The sequence below is a fragment of the Drosophila bipectinata genome, chromosome 2L (assembly GCF_030179905.1).
Source record: "Drosophila bipectinata strain 14024-0381.07 chromosome 2L, DbipHiC1v2, whole genome shotgun sequence".
NCBI classification, from domain to species: Eukaryota; Metazoa; Arthropoda; class Insecta; order Diptera; family Drosophilidae; genus Drosophila; species Drosophila bipectinata.
The window spans coordinates 14,885,150-14,894,086 of record NC_091736.1 but is presented as its reverse complement, the minus strand read 5'-3'; the positions used below and the strand labels follow the sequence as shown (position 1 = coordinate 14,894,086).

General features: G+C 38.0%; 5 protein-coding genes across 7 annotated transcripts; 3 read left to right on the top strand and 2 right to left on the bottom strand.

The window, feature by feature from the left end:
• Nucleotides 1-126: 126 nt before the first annotated feature.
• Nucleotides 127-1,401, top strand: cni (protein cornichon). Of its 3 annotated transcripts, none has more exons than XM_017242294.3 (5): nucleotides 127-282; nucleotides 345-527; nucleotides 585-697; nucleotides 858-1,001; nucleotides 1,066-1,401. In XM_017242294.3, exons 2-5 carry the CDS (start codon nucleotides 378-380, stop codon nucleotides 1,091-1,093), a joined length of 435 nt encoding a protein of 144 aa, XP_017097783.1. In that variant the 5' UTR covers nucleotides 127-282; nucleotides 345-377; the 3' UTR covers nucleotides 1,094-1,401. The 3 variants fall into 3 exon arrangements, with proteins under 3 accessions (XP_017097783.1, XP_017097784.1, XP_043067451.1); XM_017242295.3 differs by having other exon boundaries at nucleotides 165-282; nucleotides 332-527; XM_043211516.2 differs by lacking the exon at nucleotides 127-282 and having other exon boundaries at nucleotides 299-527.
• A 247-nt stretch (nucleotides 1,402-1,648) lies between these two features.
• Syx5 (syntaxin 5) lies at nucleotides 1,649-3,664 on the bottom strand. The gene is made up of 3 exons (XM_017242293.3): nucleotides 3,544-3,664; nucleotides 2,596-3,452; nucleotides 1,649-2,533 (listed from the first exon to the last, which is right to left on the bottom strand). Exons 2-3 carry the CDS (start codon nucleotides 3,263-3,265, stop codon nucleotides 1,800-1,802), a joined length of 1,404 nt encoding a protein of 467 aa, XP_017097782.2. The 5' UTR covers nucleotides 3,266-3,452; nucleotides 3,544-3,664; the 3' UTR covers nucleotides 1,649-1,799.
• Nucleotides 3,665-3,804: 140 nt separating this feature from the next.
• On the top strand, nucleotides 3,805-4,947 carry LOC108125822 (BOS complex subunit TMEM147). The gene is made up of 4 exons (XM_017242156.3): nucleotides 3,805-3,975; nucleotides 4,068-4,209; nucleotides 4,270-4,378; nucleotides 4,435-4,947. The coding sequence occupies exons 1-4, from the start codon at nucleotides 3,902-3,904 to the stop codon at nucleotides 4,794-4,796; spliced, it is 687 nt and encodes a 228-aa protein (XP_017097645.1). The 5' UTR covers nucleotides 3,805-3,901; the 3' UTR covers nucleotides 4,797-4,947.
• A 95-nt stretch (nucleotides 4,948-5,042) lies between these two features.
• Nucleotides 5,043-7,375, bottom strand: c(2)M (crossover suppressor on 2 of Manheim). Its single transcript, XM_017242104.3, has 8 exons — nucleotides 7,136-7,375; nucleotides 6,916-7,073; nucleotides 6,562-6,851; nucleotides 6,331-6,502; nucleotides 5,876-6,275; nucleotides 5,491-5,816; nucleotides 5,298-5,432; nucleotides 5,043-5,244 (listed from the first exon to the last, which is right to left on the bottom strand). The coding sequence occupies exons 1-8, from the start codon at nucleotides 7,279-7,281 to the stop codon at nucleotides 5,120-5,122; spliced, it is 1,752 nt and encodes a 583-aa protein (XP_017097593.3). The 5' UTR covers nucleotides 7,282-7,375; the 3' UTR covers nucleotides 5,043-5,119.
• A 206-nt stretch (nucleotides 7,376-7,581) lies between these two features.
• Nucleotides 7,582-8,906, top strand: GMF (Glia maturation factor). The gene is made up of 4 exons (XM_017242146.3): nucleotides 7,582-7,736; nucleotides 7,901-7,994; nucleotides 8,116-8,306; nucleotides 8,372-8,906. Exons 1-4 carry the CDS (start codon nucleotides 7,734-7,736, stop codon nucleotides 8,498-8,500), a joined length of 417 nt encoding a protein of 138 aa, XP_017097635.1. The 5' UTR covers nucleotides 7,582-7,733; the 3' UTR covers nucleotides 8,501-8,906.
• Nucleotides 8,907-8,937: the final 31 nt, after the last annotated feature.

Sequence of the window (8,937 nt, the reverse complement as noted above, 5' to 3'; positions counted from 1 at the left end):
TGTATTATCATTTTTTATTTTTAAAGATTAGAGTCAAAAAAAGTTTAATCAATATATCCAACACATTTGTTATGTATATTAGTTGTATTAAGTTTTGATTAAAAAGCAAAAGAATTCTAAAACAATATGTCTTATAAAAATAATCAATGCATTTGAAACAAGGTCCCTAATATAATAAGAAGTATTATTATTTTAAAGAGACCGCATAAGAAACGTCAATTAAAAGGAGTGTGCAGCCCTGGCACACAGCTGTCATCATCGCCGCCCTTGTAAAAAACACAAGTGAGTCTTTACAATCTAATGCCGAAATTTTACGTAAATAATTAGCAAGTCACTTTATTTAGAAACGTGCCGAAGTCATAGGAACTTGAGACAGGATGGCCTTCAACTTCACCGCGTTCACCTATATAGTAGCCTTAATTGGCGATGCTTTCTTGATATTTTTCGCCATATTTCATGTGATTGCATTTGACGAGCTGAAAACTGATTATAAAAACCCAATTGACCAGTGCAATAGTCTCAATCCGGTGAGTAAAGCTTCATTGATGCCATATCAACATTTAATTAATTGAACTGACCTCCAGTTGGTTCTGCCGGAGTACCTACTTCACATCTTCCTCAATTTACTCTTCTTGTTCTGCGGCGAATGGTTCTCTCTGTGCATCAACATTCCCCTAATAGCCTATCATATTTGGCGGTAAGTGACTCACTTAACAACTTTAAGATAATCTAACATTGATGGTTGTTATACCTGTTTTAAGGGCAACAAAATGAAATGTTTTATCTGCCTATAGAAATCCTAGTACCTAGTCTATGATATCTTTTCCAGTTTGTTATTAATTGCTCTCCCCTTCCAGCTACAAAAACCGCCCAGTGATGTCCGGACCTGGACTGTACGACCCGACCACGGTTCTTAAGACGGACACCCTTTCCCGAAACATGCGCGAGGGCTGGATCAAGCTAGCAGTCTACTTGATTAGCTTTTTCTACTACATATACGGGTAATTAACATTATTATTTATGTTGACGGGATCCCGTTTGTCTAACATTTTTGGCTAATTTTAGAATGGTTTATTCGCTCATCTCGACATAGAGGCATTGAGGCAGTTGCCTGGGGATCTCGTTGTTGCCGCCAGCGCATCCGCATTGTGTATTAGTTGTCATTTAACTCGGGTCATCCTCCCTGTTTGGCGGGGAGTACCTCCCATAAACCGCGAACAAAACTTCACTTGTAAATTTTAGTATAAATCCATAAAGACATCGATCAGCTTTGTTTTTTTTTTTATAATTTGTAATCAATTGTGTGAAGTTGGAGATTGTAACGTATTTTTATTATTATTATTTTTACATTTGCATCTTTGGTGTAGTCGGATTTTAAGCTTAAATAAAAGTCAAACCGAAGTAATGCCTATTTATTTTTCACCTTCAGCTTGAGGGACAGCGGAATCTTTGACTAACAACGAGGAACTAAGAGCCCACAGCACTTCAGATAGCGAAGATCGTAAAAACTACATCTTATCAGCTAGGTCAGCATAGATATGGCACTGGCACGAATACACATTTTAAACTAGGGTATTTCAGAGCTCCATTGAATGGTAAAGAATATCCGAAAATAATCCTGCACTTTTCTCAAATAAAAACCCACAAATTTTGTACGTATCGTTATAACTTTATTTTACAATATTTCCGGGAGGCCACAGTTTGGACTAAACTATAGATTGTGATAGAACTTGGTTAAATTAGAATGCTGTATACAAGGGTAGGTACATGGGGATGCTGGGGCGGGTAATTGGCTTTAATTATGACATAAAAACAACAAAGAACAGGAAGAAGAATATGAGAACGCCGAATATCTTAATCATAAGCCAGCGATTTTTGGAAACCGATTGGAAATATTTAAGAATTTCTCCATGCGCCGCCTCAATGTTAAGCTCAGCATCCGCCACATTCGTGTCAATACGCTCAACGATCTCCTCCTGTTCCTTAACCATATGCGCAAGTTGTTGGAAAATGCCTCCCAGTTCCACAATCGTAGATTCTATATTTTGCATGGTCTCGGCTCGTTGTTGTACATAGCTATCCGACTCATCGTAGATGGCCATCTGGGTCTGTGTTGACAGGAGGGGTGTTGTATCGCTGCTGCCCATATCTATGCTCACAGCCTGGTTCTCTTCGCTCAGTAACAGCGATCCTTGTTTTGCAGTAGACGGCGAGACGGTGTGAGCTGCCAGTGGACCTGGTCCCTGGCTGAACTGATCCCTCCGTGTCTTCTGTTGTTTCAGATTTTCGGTCCTTACCTCCAGTATCTGCTTGAAGTCGGTACTCATGCTAGCCAGCTTGGATTGCAGGGCCAGAACCATATTTGAGGAATGTGAGACCAGATGCTTGCCGCTAGCGTGACGTCGCTGGTCCTTTGAGATGTCCTGTAGTCGGGCAATCTGTTGGTTCAAGGCGTTCAGATCTCCCTTTATGATATAAGTCAGTTCTTGGATCTCCTGCGGTCTGTCATCGAATAAGCTCTTCTTTTTGGCCACTGAAATGCGGAGAACCAATCAATAATTGAACTTTATAAAAGATTTATGGTGTAGTACTTACGCATTGTGAGCTTTTCAAGTTTGGCATAGGTACTGGCTATATTCTTGCCGACAAATTTGGCAACCATCATGAACTCCGAGTAACTCTGCACCTGCTTGGCCTTGCGTGGATCCCGGATATTCACCGCCCGTGTTATGTTTCTCGCCTGCAGCGATCTTATCGCATTAGCGAACTCTCCCGTCCTATCTCTAGCTGCCATCACGAATATTTCTGGTTCAGGTTCGGGTTCAAAGTGTTCCTCTGATTGAATAAATCCCTGCCGACTGGAGGGAATGGAAGCCGAATAGTTATAACTGTCCTGGTTGTTATTATTGGCGCCTGGCTGATTTCCTGTAACCACAGCCGCAGCGGCGCTCAATGTACGCAAGGCCTGGCCAGAAAAGGCTCGAAGATTCCACTGGCGGGCCGCTTTTCCGTACTTGTCGTCGGAGTCTGGTGCCAAAGATTGACCAGATTCTCCGATTTGGATAGTTGACTCAAAGGCCACGGGTTGGGTGGGATAAACCAGAGGCTGAGCTAGAAGACCTCCCGATCCGCCAACTGCTCCTGATCCTCCAAATCCTGCTGGTCCTGTTGGTCCTCCCTGCTGATCCGCTGCTGCTTGAATTGTATAGGTGCTGGTGCTGCTGTAATCCTGCTGGTCCGATTGATGAAGGCGTCTTCTTTGCATCTCATTTCAGATTGGAGCTCTTCCCCCGGAGTTGACGTTGCTGTTTTTCATGCACCCCAACCAACACAAAAGCGATCTGTTGGACTTTCCTTCTGAATAGCGAATTTTTCTGGCGTTTGTTTTGGGTCTGGGAATACCCTGTCGTCGGTGTCTTTAATTCAGCGTTTAATATCTAATCCAGCGAGTCCTAAGCAATGTATAATATAAATTTTGTTTATGCATTTTCCTTTGATTTTCCTAAATGTTCATAATAATTGTAAAGATTGCAGAAAACTTACACACACGAACACACCTCGCAGATGTCAGATGGCGATGACGTGTTGATACGTACGAACTATCGATAACACCTCAGACAATTTTCCGCTAAACTCTACCAATTTTTAATATATTTAGTTTAACCTAAAACGTCAACTAAAATTTAAAATCTAAAAAAATATATCTACCTAATCCAATTCTTATTTTTTGTTTGACTTTCCTCTTATATATATTTATTTTTCTTACCAATAATATATTTATTCAAAAAACTTGCCATCACTGAGAGTAATAATCGATTACCGGCGAGTTCATCGCTAATTTTTTCCTGAACATTTAATTTTTCACTTAATTAATCCAAATACCTTTAGTTTATCAAATAAAATGACGCTCTATCACTTTGGAAACTGTGTGGCTCTGCTGACACCGTATTACTTTACCTACAAATACTCCGGCCTGTGGGTTTTCTATAAATTAACCCGATATTAGCCCCCATGCTCCCAGCTTTAAATCAATAAAAATATTTATGAACTGTCCCGGTTTCTTGCAGGTCCGAATATGGGGCATTCTGGAAGTGTGTACAAGCAGGAGGAATTTACATATTTACGCAACTGTGCAAGATGCTTGTCCTAGCCACGTTTTTCTACTCAGATACCTCCTCCTCCTCCAGCGGCGAGTTCAACTTCTTTGCGGTGAGTTGGATTATCTATATTTACATAGTGCTAAGGTTAAGTTTTGGTTTTCTTTTGTAGGAGATCTTCCGTTGCAGTGTGGACATTGCTGATCTGCTGGGATTCGCCCTGATCCTTAGTCGCATTCCAGGAAAAGGACACTCCAAACTTATCACTGCTGGACTTGGATGTAAGCGGCTTTCGGAATGTTTTAGTGACTAACTACTAATTTTAATTTATTTGCAGGGGCAACCGCTGAAGTAGTTCTCTCCCGGGGCATAATGCTATGGGTTGGAGCACGTGGAACCGAATTCAGTTGGGTCTACATTCTGAAATGTTTGGAGTCGAATGTGCTTCTGGTGCAGCACATTACCACGGCCACGTTGATCTGGCTGTTCACTCGTCATGATCTGAACAAGGCGCTGAAGCCGCTAGTCAGCCTGCTCCTGGCAGTGACCGTTTTTAAGGGTGTTTGGCTGGAGGGCATGATCCACATCCTGGCCATCGGTCCATGGTTGACGGTGGCGGTTAAAGCCCTCGTGGCTGCCATTATTGGATTCTGCACACTGCACATTTACTCGGGCCTGGCCCAGCAGATCGGAATTTAAGCAAAAGTGTGCCAATAATTCGTATTCCTCTTGTTTTGTAATTTGTTTATTTTTTTCATGTTGTCACAGAGAGAATGAGATTGTGTAACAAAGACAACAATAACGGTTTAGAGAATTATAGATACGATAACGTAATAGTAACAAATAACAATGTTTTTTTATGTATATGATGATAACAATTAACCTTACTAACGTTAGTAAGTATTCTAAAAGGAACCTTAATATTTCCTATTGCTTTTTTAATACCCAAAAGGTAGTGTATCATAAATAGATAAACAACGCGATGTGAAACAAGCAAAGGCTCTTTTTGATCCTTTGCATCTTTATAACCCAGCATCAACAGCAATGTCTTCAATTAGATTTATGGATTCCTTGCCCAACGATATTTTGTCCATTTGAATCGAATTTGGTTTCTTCGAGATCGTTAAAAGTTTTTTCTTAACCAGGCCTGAAATGGTTCAACTTTTGCAATAGTAATTAGATAGTTAGGGCATTACTTACTTAATAAGTGACTAAACACCATGGAAACTGTCAAACGATCAGGAAATAATTTTATATAATCCATGGCGTCAATTTCTTTTGTTTCCGGATTTTTCCTCCAAATGGTCAACAAGTCCATCATTACATCAAGTTCACCTGTTTCAGAATAGATTTAAAAGCATAAAATATGTTTTTATTTATTAATTTATCTTACTTATATTATTGTCTCGGCAAGAAAGAGATGCTAGGGCACTAATATTGTTATTTTGCTCTTCTGGCGTTGGCGAACTTGGATTCAATGGAGCTTGTTCCAAATTATGATTATTATTCAGCTCATTTAGATTAAATTCTTCCACTTTAACAGGATCACTTTGAATTATTGGATCTAAATGGTTTAAATCCATCCCCAAAATGTCCTTGGCTAAAGCAGTGGAGAAATCCTCTGCAAAAATGCTTCTTAGAGTTGCCTCACTGTCATCTTCCTTTTGGTCTTCGTCTAAACAAATGGGTATTTGTGAAAGAAAATCTGGAAAAATGGAGCTGCAAAGATGGAGCATATATGTATCATAATATTGAAGAAAAGAATAGCTTATACCTACTTCTTATTTAGTTTTGATAAAAGGTCATCTGCACTGCGGATTGGCTTGGCGGTTACTATAATTTTCCTCGCATTACAATAAATCATGTATTTTTGGCGATGCTTTAGCAAACTTTCTTTGGAATATTGTATACATTTGTCAACAATTAACTTTCCTTTTTTAAGTTTTTTGTCCTTTTTGAAATCAAAACAAGTGGACAAGGGTGACGTCTCTACTGGAATCAGAGGTTCACAGACTATAGCATTAGTTTCTTCGACTGTATCAACACTATTGGAACTATTTGTGGTTATAATAGCATTGTCAGAACTGGAATCTATTGTTTTTTCTACACTTTCTTCCAATCTGGGGATTTTATTTGGTAAAATCTCAGTGGAATTAAGGCATATTGATGGACGTTTCACTGAAAATAACAAGTATTTAACTTTTTTTAAGTAGTTTACTAACAATGGTCTTACAGGGTCTGTCTCTGGAGAATAGTTCTTCGAAAATACTCAAATCCGGGTTGGTTTCACCAAAACCATCCGAAGGACACATAAATGTATGATCTTCTTCAAATGCAAATTCTTCAGTGATGGTTATGGCTTGATAAGATGTGGAAATAGAACACATTCGAGGAGTTTCAATCGTCTATGAAAAAAATAATTTATTTATAAATAAAGGATCAACTTTAATCTTTTCGTAATAACCTCTTCCACTTGTAATTCCTGTGTTATCTCCTGAGAACTTTCGATTTGAGGAACATCCAGACATTCCGAAAACAAATTGGCATAATATCTTCGAGAAGATTTACCTAGTAAATCCTGTTCACACAATCGAGGACGCTTTGAAACTGTAACAGTCGATTTCTGGGTTATAACTCTCTTCCGCTGGCGATGGGTTAAGGCATGTGATTGTCTAACCACAACAGATTTTTCAGATAAAAACTCAAAGACCAATTTGGTGCCTTTTACTTGTTCCAGCAAATATTTGGCATCAGCTATAAAAAAACGTATTTCAATGAAATCTTGTAAAACAATAGAGTTCTTCAATACAATACGCACCCAAGAGAATATTAACCTGCCGCCTATAAATACCCACGGCTCCATACGCCAAACGCACAATGTCTTTAAAACTTACAGGGATCCTGATCCTTGTTAGCAAGTTTTCTTCTTCTTCTCGACTTTTAATAACTTGATCTATCAAATCACTTATTTGTTTGCTAAAATAATTTATATTTTATTCAAATATGAACATTTACTAAAGTTAAAGCTATTAACTTACCAACAAGCCACTATATCGACTGCGACGATCTCATCGCCATGGATATTGGAGGTTTTTGATTTAAAACCCCCAAATTTCCAGCAAGGCTCCAATATACCGCTATCATACTTTTCCAAATCTAAATTACGCGAACGAAACAACTCCATGTTTCATGAAAACGATTATGACAATTATAGGCATTATTAATCTATGATTTGAACGGCTGTCAAGAGCTTAGCGAACAACGGTTCTTTTTGTCAGCCCTGGAATTCTTGTCAAGTGACCAGTAATTATTTTTATTGATTAATATTATGCCTTCCATTTTCTGCTTAAAAGTTTTTTTGCATAAATAAAAACTGTCATACCTTTATAAGATCTTTATTTTAAATTAATTTAAATTTTTAAGAACTTTCCATCAGTTTAAAAAAATATACCGTGAAACTGGTATTTTTTAGCGTTCACTATACGGTCCTACTGCAGGTCTGGCAAACATTTACAGAAAAAAAACAACAAAGAACCGACACACAAATATTAAAACAAAAATCCCCGAGTCCAATCCCTAACGACAACTGCCAAAGAATCAGCAGGCTTTTTCCTTAAAATCCTTTAAACAAAAACCATGGTAAGATGTCTTGGCCGTTTTTTAAATCAATTACTAAAATAAAAACATGACTAATGGCCTGTGTGGGCGTGTGTTTTTGTTTTTGTTTCCGTGTGAACGATTCTTGTTAACTGATAAGTTGTGTGATTTTTGTGCAATTATCAATTAATATCATTCATTTTCAGGGAGATAACAAAATTTGCGACATAAGCAACGAAGTTCTGGAAGAGTTGAAGAAGTTTCGCTTCAGCAAGAGCAAAAACAATGCTGCTTTGATATGTAAGTTAATAGTCACCATGGATACGAGGGTTTTCAACCCGGAATTAGATATATACCTGTATAAGAGACCTAAAGGTTATACTTATGTTGAATACTTAAACAAAGGTTTTTTTTATTTCAGTGAAAGTAGATCGGGAGAAGCAATCTGTCGTTCTGGATGAGTTTATTGATGACATATCCGTAGACGAGTTGCAGGACACTTTGCCAGGACATCAGCCTCGCTATGTGATTTACACTTACAAAATGGTACATGATGATCAACGTGTGTCCTATCCCATGTGTTTTATTTTTTACACACCTAGGGATAGTCAGGTAAAAACATATATATTCATACCATACGTACATCTGAACTGAAATTCTTAAACATCTATTTACAGATTGAACTGCAGATGATGTACGCCTGTACTAAGAGTGCCCTGCAGCGTGAAGTGGATCTCACTCGAGTTTACGAAATACGCGAACTGGAAGAACTAACCGATGACTGGCTGCGGGCCAAGCTAAAGTAAAGTAATGATGGGATCAATCATTCCGGGCCGATTATAAAAGCAATATTTACAAGAATTCTTGGATTGATTTTGGAGCTTTTTATAGACATATTCAAACTGGATCAAGCCGATACCAACGATGCATACCAATACCAAACAAACCAATATTGAGATACGACAATTTTTACACTCACAAAACACAAATCAAACTAAGTTAATACCATATAATGACAATTTTTATATAGACGAGGTACGTGGTAAGAGTGCCGAAGAGTTTTAGTGATTTTAGTTTTGCATTTAAGTAATGATCTTTATAGAAGCTGTGCTTGCCAAATTTCTACACGTATTTATTGTAAAGATATAAAGCAAACATGACAAAAATATTCCATTTTAAATAGACAAACTAAATAAAAAGTGTTCAATATTATACTAGGATTCAATTTATTAAATACTGGTAG

Coding starts and splice junctions, on each gene's coding strand:
- cni (XM_017242294.3), top strand. CDS start 378: ATGGCCTTCAACTTCACCGCGTTCACCTATATAGTAGCCTTAATTGGC. Junction 528..584: donor AGTGCAATAGTCTCAATCCG/GTGAGTAAAGCT, acceptor ACTGACCTCCAG/TTGGTTCTGCCGGAGTACCT. Junction 1,002..1,065: donor TTTTTCTACTACATATACGG/GTAATTAACATT, acceptor GGCTAATTTTAG/AATGGTTTATTCGCTCATCT.
- Syx5 (XM_017242293.3), bottom strand. CDS start 3,265: ATGCAAAGAAGACGCCTTCATCAATCGGACCAGCAGGATTACAGCAGC. Junction 2,534..2,595: donor ACTTGAAAAGCTCACAATGC/GTAAGTACTACA, acceptor TCCGCATTTCAG/TGGCCAAAAAGAAGAGCTTA.
- LOC108125822 (XM_017242156.3), top strand. CDS start 3,902: ATGACGCTCTATCACTTTGGAAACTGTGTGGCTCTGCTGACACCGTAT. Junction 3,976..4,067: donor ACCTACAAATACTCCGGCCT/GTGGGTTTTCTA, acceptor GGTTTCTTGCAG/GTCCGAATATGGGGCATTCT. Junction 4,210..4,269: donor GCGAGTTCAACTTCTTTGCG/GTGAGTTGGATT, acceptor TTTCTTTTGTAG/GAGATCTTCCGTTGCAGTGT.
- GMF (XM_017242146.3), top strand. Junction 7,995..8,115: donor AAACAATGCTGCTTTGATAT/GTAAGTTAATAG, acceptor TTTTTATTTCAG/TGAAAGTAGATCGGGAGAAG. Junction 8,307..8,371: donor ACACACCTAGGGATAGTCAG/GTAAAAACATAT, acceptor ATCTATTTACAG/ATTGAACTGCAGATGATGTA.